General features: G+C 40.5%; 1 protein-coding gene across 1 annotated transcript in view; it reads right to left on the bottom strand.

Annotated features, from left to right (window-relative positions):
- Positions 1 to 182: 182 nt before the first annotated feature.
- GAD2 (glutamate decarboxylase 2 (pancreatic islets and brain, 65kDa)) overlaps positions 183 to 18,413 on the bottom strand; it is a gene marked incomplete at its 5' end in the record, with an annotated part of 37,416 nt that continues 19,185 nt past the window's right edge. The window contains 9 exons of the mRNA XM_009071222.1: positions 183 to 675; positions 1,333 to 1,422; positions 3,378 to 3,485; positions 5,864 to 6,013; positions 7,626 to 7,704; positions 11,424 to 11,488; positions 12,594 to 12,710; positions 14,119 to 14,173; positions 17,376 to 17,455. Coding sequence (XP_009069470.1) covers positions 502 to 675; positions 1,333 to 1,422; positions 3,378 to 3,485; positions 5,864 to 6,013; positions 7,626 to 7,704; positions 11,424 to 11,488; positions 12,594 to 12,710; positions 14,119 to 14,173; positions 17,376 to 17,455 — 918 coding nt within the window. The remainder of the gene's footprint in view (positions 676 to 1,332; positions 1,423 to 3,377; positions 3,486 to 5,863; positions 6,014 to 7,625; positions 7,705 to 11,423; positions 11,489 to 12,593; positions 12,711 to 14,118; positions 14,174 to 17,375; positions 17,456 to 18,413) is intronic.

The following is an 18,413-nucleotide window of genomic DNA, read 5'->3' as shown; positions in this document are numbered from 1 at the left end:
TTTCCTTTTGTAAAACTACACCTATTTAAGTACATTTGAAATGTTGCTATAGGTTATTTAGAAATTCTGTTCTAATACTACGAGAAAGGCAAAATCCTTTCACTTTTAAGCATACAGCATGTATTCTCTGCATCTCACCACCCCTTCCCACTTCCACCAATTTGATTTTTGTCATAATTTTGGGCAAATTTGGCACTGTTCAGTCTGACTGATTTTAATTTAATCACTGTGTTAAAATTGGGGATAAAATTTTAAGTATCTTCCGTTCTTCCTTCTTTGTTTCAATGCAGCTTTTTGTGCAGTGAATTATTAAGGAGGCATTCTAAAACTCAGGAAAGGACTTCAAAGGAGCCATGTTGCTTGATTTTAAACTGTACTCTACTCCAACGCCACAATATAGAAATAGATTTACTTTGGAACAAACTACAAATACATTCGCACAGTTTGTGACAACTTAAGTGTCTACTTAGAGGTCCAGGAACAGATTTTCACACCCAGTTATTATAAATCTTGTCCCAGACGTTCTATTTCATCGATCAGGAAATCAATGTCTTGGTGAGTTGCCGCAGGGTTTGAGATGACCATCCGGAAGAAGTTTACTTTGTCTCCCAGGGGCTGATAGCTCACCATGGTTGTGCCATACTCCATCATCCTGGCTTTTATCACTGGTGCCACCTGCAGAATAACCAAAAGGCAGGGAATGATGCTGCTGCTGATTATGATGATGATGATTGAAATTATTATAATTATTCTCATTAATACAATCATCCTCATTATTGTTAAAACAGAGTATGTTTTCCGTAGGTACAAAAGGTGAAGAGCTACAAGAAGCAATTGAAATTACTTCCAATATTGACAAAAACATTAACCCATGTTAAGGAATAAATGCCTCATTGAAAAGACATTGGGTTTCTTTGTCCTGCTCTTGAAATCACTGCATAAATCTGTCCCTGCTACTTTCTCAATATTGTTGACAGGAACACAGTAGCTGGTTTTTGTAGCATTCAAAACATGGGTACAATCATTTACCATCTTCCTTTCACATGCCAGAGTGCTGTGGTATTACTGAGCTCTTCCTGTACTGCTGGGTTTAGAGACTTCAGTAAGTACACACGGAGCAAATACAGAGATTAGAAAAACCCAGAGATAACATACTTGGGGACCACAGCAAGGTGGTGCCAGGTGAACCTTCAGCAAAACAACCATGGAGGTGTCATTTGCCAGAGCTGCACAAGGTGACCTTGCCTTGTGCCCTGTGAGATCATTTTGGGGATTGCCTGCCTGCAAGGGCTTCGTTGTTTGCAGCATGATACCCCAGAGGACACTGCTTACCTTCATCAGGCGGGTCGTTCTTTCTTCATTGTTTTCCATACCACGCAAGCTGGGAGGTATATACCAGAAGCAGACATTTGTGTGCTGAGGCTAAACACAGAATAATAATGGTTTACACTGTAAGAAATGCTCATAATATCTCAATTGCGACTAAGTTCATGCCTTCCCTCCCTCTCATACATCATGCCATGACAGCAGTCAATGGTTTTCATTATTGTGGTCCACTGAGAGTCATCATCATTATTAATGCAGAAAAGATAATTTAAAGCAATTTATTTCCAGGGTGTCAGATGCAGAAACACATCATCCAGCTGGGCAAATATATTTATGCCTTTCTGAGAAGCATCTAGATTTAGCAGATCCTATCCCCTCCAGGGACTGAAGGGATTGTGTGGCTAAGGCAAGAGTCCATTACAGATAATTTAGAGGTGAGGACCATGTCATTTACTTTTATTACATGACAGAATAATATAGAATCTGATTCTGTAAACAGGAGCCACAGGTGGTTCAGCTAGCTGCTGCATTAATATGCAGGCAGCACAGCATCTTAGCTAGTTTAACATCTATGGGAGCATCAAGCAGAAAAGGCATAAAGTAAGAACAAGTTGACATTTTGTGTATTTCTGCAATCTCCCAACAACTGCATTACTTGCTATGTTCTTTTTTGCTGGATGTCAAATGTCTGAGATGCAGCAACTTCTACTGCTTGCAGTTCCTTTACTTATCATCAGGCCCAGTAGACCAAATTCAGTTACGATGTGTGAGGTGGGGGAAATAAATTCCATAGTGACATGTGGGTATGAGCCCGTGATGTCTGAATCACAGAATCATAGAAGCAACCAGGTTAGGAGAGATCTCCAAGATCATCAAATCCAACCCTACCGTGGTTACTAGGCCATGGCACTAAGTGCCACATCCAGTCTCATCTTGAAACCCTCCAGGGATGGTGAATCCACCACCTCCCTGGGCAGCACATTCCAATGCCTGACTACTCTCTCTGTAAAAAATCTCTTCCTAAGATCCAACCTAACCCTCCCCTGGCAGAGCTTGAGTCTGTGCCCTCTTGTCCTGCTGCTGGTTGCCTGGGAGAAGAGACCAACCCCCACCTGACTCCAACCTCCTGTCAGGGAGTTGCAGAGGGTGAGAAGGTCTCCCCTGAGCCTCCTCTTCTCCAGGCTGAACACCCCCAGCTCCCTCAGCCTCTCCTCATGGCACTTGTGCTCCAGTCCTTTCACCAGCCTCGTTGCTCTTCTCTGGACCTTGTTCTCTTTTACAGGCAAAACACCAATTAACTTTGTAACAGAGGTCTCTAACAGGCCTGTCCCCAGCCACCACAGCTGGAGAGGGTTGCCCACAAAGCCATGGCCAAAAATCAGACAACCTAGTGCCAGTACAGCCACCCAACCCAGGCTGCACTGCCTTGCCCTGGGCACTGTGCTCCAGCTGAGCACCTGGCATCCAGGGGTCCCATCTCAGATGGACTCCCTCCACAGAAATAACATGCCTACAGATATTTTGTACCCCACATGGTGATGCTGCCTCTGCCCCATAAACCAATGATGTGATGTGGACTCCCAAGCAACACATCACAGCAAAGACTGTAGTGCAGACAGTTCCTCCAGGTTAACCCAGTTCCTCTGCAACTGCCCACCAGAAAATGCTGATAAAAATACTGTGAACAACTGTCCCTTCAGAGCTGTGTGGGGCACTATAACCCCCACTCCTAACAGACCCTGCTATTAGGAAACTGCAACTTGTTTTCATTACATAAGAGCTGGTTCTGTGTGTGTTGTGTTAGGCTGAGACACCAGTGCTTAGTTTCAGCAGGGTTAAACTGAGCAAACTGAAAACTTATGCACAGCTGCCTCATCTCCCTTGTCCCTGGATCCCATTAGGAAGAGTGGTATTGGGACAACAACAGGCTTTGTTACAAGGGTCCTCGATTTCTGTCTCTTGCTGTTTCATTTGACCTGTTGGTAGCATCCCAATAGGTAACAGAGGCACATGCTGCTGACCAACTGGGAAAAAGAAGTTACAATACGTACCTTTCCATCAAACACCATTTCATACCCTTCTCTGTTCTTTATTTTATTGTACAGGTATTCTGCAAGTTCCAAACACTTATCAATTTGTGCTTCAAATCCTGTGGTTCCCTTTAGAGAGAGATGAAGAAGTTAAGTAAGTACTTGTTTTGTGAATCAAAATAGTGAAAGGACCATGCAGCACTTGTCAACACATCAGCACAAGTCACCTCTCAGAAGCCTCTGTGAGACCCATTAAGGATCTGTCGTGGTTTAACCCCAGCCAGCAGCCAAGAACCACACAGCCAACTCATACTCCCTCTCCCACCCTTCCCCCTGGTCTGGTGGAATGGGAAGGAGAAACAAAAGTAAAATATATAGGTTGAGATAAGAATAGTTTAATAATTGAGAACAAAATGAGATAAAATACTAATGGATAATAAAAAAGAAAAAAAAAACCAAAAACCAACAAAACAAGTGATGCACAATACAATTGCTCACCACTTGCAGACTGACCCCACACCCTGTTCCTGAACCCAGATCAGCCTGCCCTCCGGGTAATTTCCCCCCACCCCAGTTTATATACTGGGCATGACATTCTATGGTGTGGAATATCCCTTTGGCTAGTTCAGGTCACCTGTCCTGACTATGCCCCCTCCTAGTTTCTTTTATGTACTTTCTCACTGGCAGAGCATGAGACATAACAAAGAAAGGTCCTTGATTTAAGATAAACACAACCAACCAGAAATGAAATCAGTGTCTTATCAACATGGTTCTCATTGTGAATCCAAAACACAGCACTGTACCAGCTACTGAGAAGAAATTAATTCCATCCCAGCCGAAACCAGCACAGGATCTGATTCTGTGTGATGAAGGGCACTTTGCTAAGCGGAACTCATTTGGGTCTAGTTCTTGATACTGACTCCCCTATAGCCACTTCTGCAATAAAAGCATTAGGTACTTGGTTGGTTCTCAGAAATACTTTCCTGAGAACCTGAATAACACCTCTGACAAAGGGTTCCCTTGGTAAGTTTTGCAGAGAGGTTGTGGATGGTTTCAGACAGCTTGGACTGGCACAGAGCAGAATCTTTAGCAGGTGTTGAGTTCCAAACATGGGGAGCCTCCTGCTATTTTCAGAATAGAGGATTTTAATCTTACAGGAGTAGTGTGCTTGGGGCTTTTCCAAGAATAGTTTTTCTTTTTTTCATTAAGCATGGAATGAGCATACACACTTTTAGAGCCTGGTCTGATGCCTGTGAGAACGCACACTTTGTTCAGATACTGCCCTGCCGCTGTAGTGTTTTTCTCTCTTCTCTTCTAACAGACACCATATAAACTCAGAAGCTGTGTTTTTAAGAGCTGCAGAAAATCTTGCTTTTTCTTCTCTGGCAGAAGCCATAGTCCTCTCTGTGACATCATAATCGTTCCTGCAATCACCAACTGTGATGCCTCAAACAAAGGATTCAGCTTCAAGAGGGAGGAAGTGTGGAATAAACAGCTGGAATAGATAAATTGTTTAAGAAACGCACATCCTATTTTGCAACGTTAGTATTACAAGCAGGGTGTGAGAAGAGAAAAAGCAGTACAAGGCAGATTGAAAAAATAGGCTTTAGAAGAAATGTCTTTGAGTAATGGATGCATGTCCCTGCTAAATCTGTTCTGGCAGTGCAGAACTGACTTAAAAGCCCATGTCACTATCTGTCTGTGTATAGAGGTTTCAAAACTGGGCAGAGCTAGCACAGCCCCGGGTGAAAGGCTTGGAGTAAAAGAGTGTGGCCAAAGACACCTGCCATTCTGCAGACCCCAGTTAGCACAGCAGCTCCTGAGGCCACAGAAACTTGCATCCTCCCCCCCAGACTCCCACGCCTCCAGCTACATTCAATGTCTGTCTTGGAACTGTTTTCAGAGTTTTAATGATGCACATGAGGATCTTTAAGGCTTTCTGGAAATGAAAACAGTGATGTCATCTCCTCTGAACAAACCTGAGGCAACCTGACATAACAGATCGGATAAATAAATATAAGAACTTATTTAGCAATATTCTACAAGTACAGAGGAATTAATCATTGGACCTGGTGTTTATAGATTTCCCAGTGAAGAGTTTTTGATGAGTTTTCCTCTACTTCAAAAGATGACTTCATATCTACTGCATGCAATGAAACTAGGTCTTCCAGTCTTGATTTGTTATGTTTAATTTCTGAATGTCATTAAAAGATATTTCTATTTCCAGAAATCTTTGTAACAACATTCCTAGGTATATGATTTATACAGTTAGACTCCTACAGTTACACAAAGCAAATGCTACACAAAGCCATAGAGTTCAAGTGCTGCTTTGAAGCTCAATTGTTAAAAGTATAAAAAACCCCAGAAAATAATAATGTTCTTTCTTTCATGTTATATATGTGAAATTCAGGTCATATATTTTCTACAATTATGATTACAGAAAAAAAACCACCTGTGTCTGGTGTGCATTAGTTTAATGCAAACAAATCTATTGCAGGCAGTCCTACCTTTGCCCTCCACATCAGCCATAGCTTGAAGACATCAACGTGCCGACCACATTGCAAAGCCTTATCTCCCGTGTCGTAAGACAGGTCGTAGTGTTTGTCTTGTTGGAAGAGGTAGGAAGCATGCATTTGATTGCAACTCTGCATCAATCCCTTAGGGAAACAAACACACAAGCAAAGTGATGTCAGCACAGATGTGACTACAGTTTTGAGGGCTGCTTTTGGTGAGAAATTACAAATACTCAAATTCAGTGGATAGTATGTGTCCAAGTGCAAAAGGAAGATCAAAAAAAGGGACAAAACTAGACTTAGCTTCTCAATGGACTAAGTTTTTCACATGCCTTTCTGTGCCCAAGACACCTTGGTCCCTGATCCAGCAATATGCAATCCACTCCTAGACCCTGTGCTTCCTTTTATTCTTTGTTCTGGTTCCTCTTCCACCTTTCCTTGGAAGGCATCTTTTCTGGTTGAGTCAGACCAAGACAATTATCACAGCACTTTTCAATGGCTTTCGTCTCTAAAGTTCAGATTTTCATTGTTTTCTTTCTTTGTAGGAACAGTTCTTTTCTGCAAAGCCCTCAGCTGCAGATTGGATGCTTAAGTGGTATAGAAAGCTTTGAACAGACAAAAGAGCATATGGCCTTTAAAAATCCAGCTAGAGTTATTTCTAGGTTGCAACATACCATTCTGAGAGGCAGCTTTCTGGGAGGGACAGAAGCCAACAAGGTGAGGAAACCTGGCTCATGAAAGCATGAGGTTTCCTTTTTAGCTTTTTAAGTGCAACACAGAGAGCCATGTTCTGGCTATAGTTAAGACCTCAACCAAGTTTATAGTATACCTTAGGGTTGTTGCCTAAAAGGGCAATTTCCAGTCCTAGAAGAATCAAAACATGGCTGTTTATCATCAAGTGTAATCTTTACATGTAACTCAAAACTGAGATAGTAAAATGAGAGGGGGGAAAAAAATTGACTTTCTCCTAATCTGAGCCATCTGCTCTCACAAGAGATCAAGGATGGTACTGACTTCAGCTGGGCAGGATTTGTCTCAGGGAACTGACCCAGAGGGCAAATAAAAGCCAGCTTCTCTTTTCCTAAGTGCAATCACTTTGTATACAATCTGTTGTACAGCTGTTAGCAAAACAGCAACCAGCTTTTTGATAGCTAGTCTATTAAGTGGTGGTTTTATAGCAGCTGTCCCACTAACTGATGGTTATATGAAAATTACAGGCTTGAAGGGTAATTCAAATTCTAGTACTAAATGAAACATCTACTTTTTATTCCAAGTGAACTTAGTGTTCCATTTTTACTTTCATGTGCCCCAAAGTGGATACATAGATCAGAGCTGGGTAGGAATATCATAAAAGTCTAGAAAGTGAAATGATGCCTCCATTCTAGACCAAATGTTGTCCTGCATGTGTATCATACTCTGGACTAGAGTTTGCCTACAGTTATATTTTGTGCTACACAGCAGCTAGTGGAATTACACAGCTATGCACAACTTAACTACGAACATTTTGAATGGAAAGTCACAAGAATCTGTAAGTATATTGCCATTGATTGGCTCTATCATTTCTGCTAGACAGCTACTTTAATTCCTTTTGCATTCACAGCCTGAGCATGTAGCTAGAGGTCTATTTCTCAGTTTCTTTTATAATCCTCATCACATTAGCAAATATTAGCTATGACACAGTTATGAAGAAAATATCCAGGATTTTCAGAAGCAAAATGCCAACAAGGATCAGAGAAACACACATATTGTGACATACCTCTTCTCTTACTAGCAGGGCTGAACACTGCAGTGGGACACCCATCATCTTGTGAGGGTTCCAGGTCACTGAGTTAGCCCTAGGGCAGCAAACCACATGAAACTTAGACACTGTTCTGTGTGATGAAACCACGGAGGCATTTAGAAATAATGAGAATAATAATGAACATGCAGCAACATGCACCTTTTTCTGAGCAAGCAAACCTGAAACTAATCGTGGCTGATACTAGGAAAGCAAAGCCTTCACAGGGGACCTAATCCACTCCAGCTATTTTCTGGATGACAATCCTGGCAATTTACCACAGGGTAATTGCTCTATCTGCTAAACCTAACCAGTATTAAACTTTCTGGGGAGTCATCTATACTTTATAAACATAGGGCAAACTTCCTAAAAACACCCACTTGACTGATGAACTTTCTAAAATCACACAGCTGATTAAAGATGTAGATAGGAAGCTGGCAAACTAGTAGATTCCCTCACTCTGATTCCAGTTTCAGCAAGATTTTAGTAAGGAGCTAATCCAAGCATTTTTAAAAATTTTCTTTAAATACTTTTGGGTATCACTATGTCTCTGAGTAACCTGGGAAACCCAAGTCATTTTTCTTGTTGATCTGATGCTGGCAAATTTTCATAGATCCTTAATTTTATCTTGGCTATGGTAATTCACAGAGCCACAGTGATAAGCACAGGACTGATCCATCTTGCCACAAAAGAGTCTGATCCTGCCTCCCTTCAGGACACATTCATTGGAAAAATTGCTGTCAGCCCAGATGTTGTGAATAAACAGGGTGCTGACACAATACAGCCCAGAGAAGAGGTATATGGGACTGTGGTGAGGGCTGAATGGAAGACTGCCCAGTTGTTTATTATTTTCTGTTATGCTTGACTGGCTATTTTATAATCACATGAGATGATTAGCTGATAAATGTGTGTATCTGCATGCTATCTGACAGGCTATCAAGCATGCATAGCACACATGATTTCATCTAGTGCACCTATTTGTGTTTTATGGTATAAATTGGCACAAATTACTCAACTGAAACATGTGAAAACTTGACCCAGGACACACTTTCAGGTAACACTGATGTAAACAGAGGTAAGCATGTTAGAAGCTAGGAGTGTTTTCCTTTGTAGAACTTGGAGATAGTGCTATAGGTTTTATGCATGTCCTGCCAAATTGCTTCCACTCCTTCAAAGCAAGCAACTTCAAAACTCACATAGACATCAGGCAGCACTTCTGTGCTTTCTTCTTTCCTATTTAAATGGGACTGTGCAAGTGCCTGATGCAAAATCTGTAGGGAACAGCCTTCCACAGGCAACATCTGGCTGCTTGGCTTGGCTTTTTGAGTATTTGGCAGCTTTTAATCAGCTCAGTCAGTCATGTGATTACGACACCAAAGCTAATGGCTCTGAACATGCATTTAGGTCTATGAATTTCCCTTGATATGATACTTTTTAATTTCTATTTGTGCCTATGCAAAATCAGGCAGAAATTCTTTAAGAGACCTTTAGGTAATAATAGTGGTATGGGTTTTCTCAAGTAAAAGGATTATTTACTGACAACAGCCAGATGTGAATTATCTGTCTAAAACATTTAATTTACTCTAAGGTGATTTATTTTCCCAATTACATCTCAACTGCACAAAGAAAAAATAATTATTTTTCATTTGTTATCAGTTATTTTGGACTTTGGTCATCAGTATGTACTTGAAGAATTGCTGACTGAGACAAACAATGAAGTAATAAAGTCTGCATGAACCCACAGATGTTTTTTAAAAGCATCTTATGTTTGCTCAAGTAACTGAGCACCAAGCACCTTTCTGGCTATGGGTCAAAGATAGCAAAATAAAGGAGTATTTTTCCTTTAGAGATTTCAAATGGATGACAGAAGAGATTCATGACTGTCAGAATTTGGTCCTCAGCCATCATTAAATACAGATAGAGGTGCACTCACTGACAGCCACAGCCCAGACCCTATATGAGACCACTCATTCCCTGCAAACATGCTTTTTGCAGGGAGCTGTCCCCCCTTGCCTGAGCCTCCAGGAGAGGGACACCAGGCTGAAACTCCTGATGGTGGCGAGACCTATCTGCTCCAAACACCAGGACACATCTTTCCTTCAGGGTGCCTTCGAGCAGCTTGAAATCTGTTATGTGGGGACTGCATGTCACAGTAAGGATAGTCCTGCAACTCCTCCTGCCTGTGATAGGAGTATTTCTGCTGGACTGCCTGTCACCAGAAGGATGTGAGTACTCAGAGCACAGTATGCTCCACTTAATGCTTCCTCCTTGTGGCTTTCTTGCCTATCAAACAGGAGTACCAGCTTCTGTTCTCTTCTATTCAGACCTGTAATGCCTCAATTATCTACCATGAAACAGAAATATCCACAGAAATTCAGTCTGCTCTAAAAGTTCCCACACCTGAGATCTGGACAAAAAGAAGTGAGCCATCATGTCCACCAAGCAGAGGAACAGCACTGGAAATAACAAATTTCATTAATTCATTGCCAAACATATGGAGATTGTGCTTATCAAAGCACTAAATAAAATCTAGTGGAGTTCTGGATCTAAAGCATATTATTTGGAAAATTCTCCAGTATAGACTTATCCTGAACTACTCATTCCAGCACAGTTTGGACAACAATTTGTTTAATGCTCTGCCCTCACAGGCAATTAGGTAGATTTTTTTAACTTGCTGGATATTTGGATATATGTCCTTTTAATGCATGACATGTAAGGTTGGAGTGCTGTAGGCATTCTTAACTAAATCAAATTCATAGAACCACTGGCTGCTTTCCAAATTTCGCGTGTGAGATGTATGAGAAAGGAACTGAATCATCAAGGTATCCTAATCTTCAGGAACAGGATGAGGAAGTTGTTTGTAATTTTAATTGTCAAGGAAGAGCAATTTGATTTAGAGATAAAAATGGTAGAAGGGAGTAATGATTTACTCTCAAGTAACAAGAGCTTCAGGAAATACACAAATGCAAGGCTGACTCCATCTAGCCCAGCATGTTGTCCCTAGAAAGTGGTCTAAATAGGTGCCTGGGAAGAATATTAAACAGGGCAGGCATATATGAACTTTCTCTAAATACACTCTGAGCTCCCACTCATTTGTGGCTCACAGAATTCCTGAATGATTTTTGTCTTTCTTGAATGCAGGTAAATCTGAACATTTTATGGAAAGGATTTCCACACCTTAACTAGAAGTTTCTCAGTAAGCAGCTGGTTTTAAGTTTAAGCTCAGTCCTTCCAGCTTGGTCTGGCATCACTTATGTTCATCTGTGTGTATCTGCAATGTTTATGAGCTCACAACTACAACTGTGTACATATCCAGGCATAGATTTACCAAGATGTCAGCCTGGAGAGGGTTATTCTCTCCAGAAGTGACAAAGCAGGACATCTGTCCAAACTGCAGGTGCATTCACCTTTTATACTTAAGACTTCAGTGTACAAGACCTCCAAGATTCATTTCCTAGAGAAATCCAATTGCTAAATCAGGCTGGCTGCTGAATCAGAGAATACTAGAGAAACCACTCTGGGCCTGTGAATGTATGGTGAAAGGAACAGAAAAACAAACATGAAATGTCTGCTGTTTGTACTACAAGACAAAGTGCCACACTACTGTAGCACTTTGTAATGCTGCTTCAATGCTGCAAGGATAGTCTGCATTATTTCTTCCTACTGTATCTTGGAGGTAACACTGATCTTGAATTCTATTTACAGGCATTGCTATGGCAATCACAAGTGTGTTAAAATGCATTGAATAAATGTGGTTTATTAATTAATAAATCATACCTTTCAACGCCATTTAACTTCCATTTGTGTTTTCTTGACATCAGGAGCCCACCACCCCATGCTCCCTGGAAGGCAAGACACATTACCCTTAGTAAAACTCTGCTTTTCTCCGTGATGACATCTGTGTGTTCACACCAGTTTGGGACCCTTTCTTTTTCTTTGCTGATATGGCACATTCCAAAATGACCACGCAGATGAGGCCTGAGGCATTAGCTGTGCTAACAATTTGCTTCCAGTGGCCTGGAAGCAGCAGTTAATAGCCCATAATCTAGGCATGCAACCTCATCATCTGCTAACCCCTCCCTTGCCCCCTCTTCTGACACATTGGGCTGCCCCATGCTGGAATTAATGACTGGCAGAGCTGCTCCTGGGTAAGCTGCCTTTTGTCTTTTAGTGACTAAGAGATGATAACAAACAGGCTGGAATCTCAGCTGCTCTGGGGAGTTTTCATCATATTTCAGATCACTACTGCTTGCCCTCATTTGCTTTCCTCACAGAGATCTGGGACAAGCAGGTGTTTCACACGACTGAGAAGTATTTAAGGTAAATACAAATTCTTCCTTTCAATTGGACTGATTTTGGCTGACACAGTAACCCAAAATCAAGATACCCATCCCTATGGAAAGTCAGTTACCAAGCCCTTTTGGAGAAATGACTTACAAAAATGACACAGAAGCCATTCTAGGGCTGAAAGATGATACTTCCAGGAAGATTTCTTGGCAAGAGCCTGGATAAAGCTAAGTGGCCAATCTGATAATTTCACTAGCATTTGCATTAACTCAATCAGCAACTTGCAGTACTTTATTCCAGACAAATGTAGTGTTTTCTTATGTATTTATTCTGCAGCTGGTGCAGAAGCTGAGCCAGTGCTCAGTATGGTTCTCATGTATTTCTTTACTAATGGCATTTAGAGATAAAGCTGAAAGCCAAAAGCACTCAAACTAGGTCAGCTTATGCGTCCCAGCTGCTAGAAGTACAACTACAGTCACAGCTCCTAAAATGCCCCCCTGACCTGAGGCTTTTGAAGGAGTGGGAAGTCAGTGCTTGGATGTTAGACTTAATTACAGGAACCAAATACAACAGTTTTTCTACAAGAAGACACTGTCTGAAATGAATAAATGAATTATAATACACCTTGTAATCCAGCCCTCCACATAAGATGGTACTTACATCCACATGCATCCAGATTTTGTATTTCTTGCAGATGTCTGCAATAGCTATGAGAGGATCAAATGCTCCATACACTGTTGTCCCAGCTGTGGCACTCACCAGAAAAGGAACAAATCCCTACAAGAAAACAGCGAGGTTATTTGGCAAGATCAGAGTTGCTGCAGTCCTCTCAGCCTGCAGCAGGTCCAGCTGCCCTTGTGCTGCCCCCACAGTGAGCCCACAAGTGTCGCCCAGAGGACATCCCTGCTCTGTTCCACTGATGCTCTGTTTAGATTCGAGCCATACTATAGTGTCTACCTTAAGGTGGCAGCAAACTTCCAAACCAGCATCCTCCACTCATTAGGATGCACGAGACAGGTAAAGGGCTCAACAGAATAATTCTGCTCCACACCACCTGCCTGAAACAAAAAAGTCTGTGCTGCAGGATGTCGCATAAAACAAACCTCACCCAGGCACCACAGCGAGAGAAGTATTTCTGGTGGACTGTGCCCTGGGCTGCATTGCAATTATCCCAGCCAGCGTCTGACCATGTGGTGTCCCAGTTCTGTCAGTGGGAACATTGCACCTGGCAGGGTGTCCTGGGGCAGTGGACAGGGGAGGTGCAGGGTTTGCCTCCAGCCCCATCCCTCCTGCAGAGCAGGGACACAGCTCTTCCAAGGGAAATACAGCAGCCTCCACAGAGGCCAGGGACCATCTCTTAGATTCTCTCTTCTAATTGCTGTGCCTCACAGCAGAGCACTCACCATCCACCACTTTTGTGCTATGATGTCTGGGGCCTGCCAAAATTTCTACCCGTGTTTCACTCTAATTTCACATGTAGCTCTTTGATTTCATAAAGAGTACTCAGAAGTCAAGAGTGGCTACCTTTACTTTTTCAGAACTGGAGTTTAAACCATCATTTATTGTCTATTTTCCTTATTGTCATTTTCCTTATTTTTTTATCTACTATACTACTATTGTCATTTTCCTTATTTTTTATCTACTATACTACTTTTCTTGGAAAAGTGAAGATTTGTGTTATTAACGAGCTTTGACTTCTGTGTGTCTAATGAGCATTTACATAAATGCTAAAGGCACAGGGCTGAGTTCATTGCATACTTTGATGTTTTAATTCTAGCTTCTGTTAATGAACACATACAAAAGTAATGCATTTTTAGAGATGTGTGGATTTGTTTATCTTCCACTGATTTGGTGAATTTATGAGGAGTATTTTCAATGCATTATAATAAACTCCTCAAAATGATTACCCTGTTTTTGACAATATCTGAGAAACTGCAACATAGGCTTATAATATAAAAAGGAGAATGTTATGCAGAACAGCATATAAAAAGAAAGCCAAATAGTAGCTTATGGAGATTATAAAGTAGGTCTAAACCTATTTTATCAGAAACTCTTGCCTCATTAATTGGCAGGCTACATTTCTGAGAAATAAATAATGTTGTTTTACCAAGGAAAGCAAAACAACTAGCTGTACCATTCTTGGGGTTTTGTTCTTCTTTGGAAGAAGAAAAGCTGATAAACTTACTTTTTGTTTGGCTTCAAGAATTCTTCTTTCAAGGTCTGATGGGATCATTTTTCCTCTGGAGCAAGAAAGAGTTACATCAGTCATTTGATCTTGAAATCAGCTTTTCCTGTTACTTCACTACTTAACAGGAAACCCAAATAAGGAGCAAAGTGACTTTTTTTGCCCAAGGGTTATGCAGCATTGAAGGGCACAGAAAGAGTCTGTCCATTAGTCTGAGTTTTTACACTAATTGTTTTGTCAACATACTTGTAATAATATGGTGTTGGTAGCTAAGAGAAGTTATCTCATGGTCACCCCCGTTAAAGACTGATGCTGCTCCATGGAGCCTTCTGTTCCTGTCTGATGTCACAGCCCTGGGAATATGCTTCCAGGCTCTCAGAGAGAGGCTCAACCCAGCATCTCAAGAAGTCCACTGGATGCCAAATCCCATGGTTACCTCTCAGCAGGCACAGAAAATACCAGCTGAGCTGCATGGCCTTGAGCACTGCAACTCAGCTCTGGAGTACACAGTCGTCTCCGTGTTTCCATCCCAGGGATGACTTTGTTTCAGGGCGACTATTCTATGGTTTAGTGCATCACATGTTTGCATTTGCTTGGAGCAGAGTATGAGAATAACCTACCAGTCTAGACTCATTAAATGCACTGTCAGGCCCTTTGCATTGACTGTGTACTCTACTATGAACCATTTACCTGAGATTCAGACTCAGTGGTATAAGGCCTGAAGGCTAATTTAGGAAATCCTGTATGTGAATTAGGTGCAAGATACAACAGTGCTGATACTGAATATTGAGGTTAAGGCTTTCTTTGCTTTAGACACAAGCAAGGCTATGAAAGAAGACACAGTAAGAATACCAGCAATACAAACATAACAGCATCCCACATAACAGAAATAAAGTTATTACTGGCTTTGAGTGTTGTCCACTTAGATTAATATTCATTTTTAAATGCTTTTTCAGACTTTTCTTTCACTAAACACTCATTTCCTGTTGCTATACAAAAAGAAAGAACTTTACTAAAGCTCCAAATGGTAGTTACTAGGAAACTAATAAAACCATTAGTTTTAGTTTGATTTTGCATAAAAAGCTCTGAACTGTTTTCATGACATTTGGATGCATGTAAATTTCGAACTGTTTTCATGACATTTGGATGCATGGAAGTTTCTTAAAAATTATTAATTTATTGTAAAAAGATGCTGTTGGGTTTTTAAGTTTGCATCCTTACATAGCTCACAGAAGACAGTATGTATTTCAGTAGAAAAGGGTTTGTACTGAGCTTTTTGCAAAATCTCTCCTGCATTTTTCTTATTCAAAACATTAAAACACTGAAAGAATAACTGAAAATAAATGCTATACAAATCTCAAAATTAGCCCAGATTTTTCTTTTTTCAGTTCAAGGAAAGTCTAAAGAGTATTCAACTCATTGTGAGTTCCTCCCCTACACATGTACATGTTCAGGGAAAAGCAGTAGTTATCTTCAGAAACTGTTTCTGGGATCACTAGAAGAATAAAGAAAATAAAACTATGCCAAAGGAAGGAAATGAGTTCCTCCTCAAATCATAGTTTAGATGTTGGTCTTTAATAGTTCCTAATTTATTGAGCTTGTGCACAGAAACACACACACAGAGCTGGGCAGATCTTTTCATTGCCCAATTTTTTTTTAACCAAGACAAGTGATTACCCAGCCACTGGACACACTAAGCACATGCAGGAATTCATGGCCAGGAGAGTGCAATGTCCAAGCAATGTCAAGTTTTACTGTCTAAACCAGGCAAATGTGGCAGGTGTGGATCAGGATGGGAAAGAGCTGCTAGGGAGTATGCTTGGTCATGCTGGAAATATCAAAAAGATCTCATGGTGCTCCTTCACCATTCCACAGGTGCACATCTTCACAGAGGGTCATCTCAACCACACCATCCTGTGCAAACAACCTGCTCTGTTCCTCTGGTGTCTGCTGGGATTTGGTGAGACATGCAGTAATCCTGCTGTTTACTTCACAGTGAGCAGGGTAAGCATTGTGGTCTTCACAGAAAACCATCATGCTCAATTTGCACAAGAAGGAAAGGAAGACATGACTTAATTGATCCACATCTGTCTTTAGTGAATAAAACAATTGCAGGTTTATTTTGCTATGTGTTGGCTGTGTTGACGTTGTCATTAATTCCTCTTCAAGGAGTGCTCAGTCTTTTGTTAATTAAGAAATAATAAGTCCAGAAGTCAATATGCAGGTGCTGTGATTAGCACTGCAAATTGCTTAGTTGGTGCTTGTTTTTAATGTAAGAGCAGAGTATTTTGATAGCAGCAAACCCTTCCATTCATACTAGAGACATAAATAATTCAATACCTTATAACAATGGTATTTGGGACTCAAATACAATTTTCTATTGAAAAGACTCTTAGTAGAATCAATAAGGACTGTTCTATTTTGTGCCACACAAAGTTTTCTCCCCTAAAATTGAAAATCATCAGATTATGTTAATTTTGTTTATTACTTATTACTTATATTACTTATTATTTATATTACTTTACTATATTACTTACAAATATACTTCTGCTTTCTCAGAATGGGTTTTCATAGAGAATAGAAACCTTTTTGTTGGATGAGTTAAGCAAGAAGTTATCTACCACTAGTTTTTGGAGCCTATGTGACCTGCAGATCAGTTGCCTGTTGTGCTACTCCTTTCCACAGACCATTATCCTCCTTGGCCTATGCTACCCACAGTGCTGCCAAGATCCTTCTCTTCACACCCCATCACTAGGGTATCCCCATCAAGGGCAGGGAGGGAAATGTACTACAGCTGAGAAAGATGATGGGGGCATGAAATAATCCAATTACATTAGCAAATGCTCCTAAATATTTTACTTCCATAAAAGGCCAACTTCAGCTCATTTTAATGGATCAGAATGTATCTAAATACTCCATTTTGATGAAGACAAGCTTCCTCCTGGTTTCTTAGCATAACATGTAAAGAATGATGGTGGTTTGATACTCTCTTTCACTCCAGGATGAAAGGAAAAGAAGTATCAGAAACCCTTCAGGAAGGAAACATTTTGAGATTTTTGATGAATTCCCAAAACTGACTCATAAAGAAGCTACTGACAGAGCCAGTTCCTCAAGTGGGCTAAGCTGGTATAAGGCTGCTGAAGATGACAGTGCTATGACAAATTATACCAACTGCTGACTGCTCTTTCTGAGCTGAGCACCTGATGATCCTCTTCTATGTACCAACGAAAAGAGCTGTATTCCACACCTTTACTTACCTTTCATCACATCTAATCAAAATCACACTATCTGTACCAATACCCAAGGCCGCAGCTCCTTTCTTCACAGAAAAGTGACTCTGAAAAAATACATTTATTATTATTTATTATTTTAACTACTATTTCTTATCTAATTTATTAAAAAACACTGCCCTCTTGCAAGCCCTTCAGCAAGAAGTCTCACACAGGCAATAATTCCATTAACAGCCTTTTTGAAAACTTATCACTGCAATTTGAGGCTTTGTGCCAGGTCACTACCATCAACTAGAGAAACAGCAATCACTCTAATCTGGATTTACTCCTGGAATATTAAATACACAATTGTGGCTGATGATGGACCCAAATTCTGTCCTTGATGCATATCTGCAGCTTCTATTGTGTGTACAGATTCAGCTATGAGCTTGATTTACTGAAACAAAATATTCCTCCCTAGAGAATTAATTCAGTTTGTGATGTCCACAGTGATATGCTGCCAAATAATATACTGAGACAAATTAAGATAGGAAGCCTAATTGTGATCTCATGCCAGTGAAAGCTAGTAATAACTCCTATTAATAAACAGAACTACTGCAGTTTAAAGTCAGAACAGGGCTATTAGTATGACTATTAGTTAATCTGTATATACAGAATAAAATATGGAAGTTACATACCAGAGTGGAAGTCACCCTCATTTTCTCCAGCTCACAGAACTTAACTCCAGAGACAGTGCTGGTTTATAATTCCAATTTAAATCCCAGTGATTATGATAATGAAATAGTTTTATATCAAATTATACGCTCAAGAATCTGATCTTGTATTAACTCAAACCCAGCTGTTAACAATATTATCCAAAGTAATTTTAACTACAGATTATTAGACTTAAAAAAATGGAAATTCTTTATGTATACTACAGTACCATTAGCTTAGGGTGTAACACTAGAAAAAAGATCAAGGCAAAAATCTAACGGAGCTTTTTAAGTGTCCACAACATTAAAGAAGAAAGGAAGGCCTAGTCTGCAGAAGACTCCAATGCAGTAATCACTACTGCTTTGTCAAGGG

The sequence above is a fragment of the Acanthisitta chloris genome, unplaced genomic scaffold (genome assembly GCF_000695815.1).
Source record: "Acanthisitta chloris isolate BGI_N310 unplaced genomic scaffold, ASM69581v1 scaffold5423, whole genome shotgun sequence".
NCBI classification, from domain to species: Eukaryota; Metazoa; Chordata; class Aves; order Passeriformes; family Acanthisittidae; genus Acanthisitta; species Acanthisitta chloris.
The sequence above is the reverse complement of the archived record's forward strand: the minus strand, read 5'-3'. Positions and strand labels throughout refer to the sequence as shown.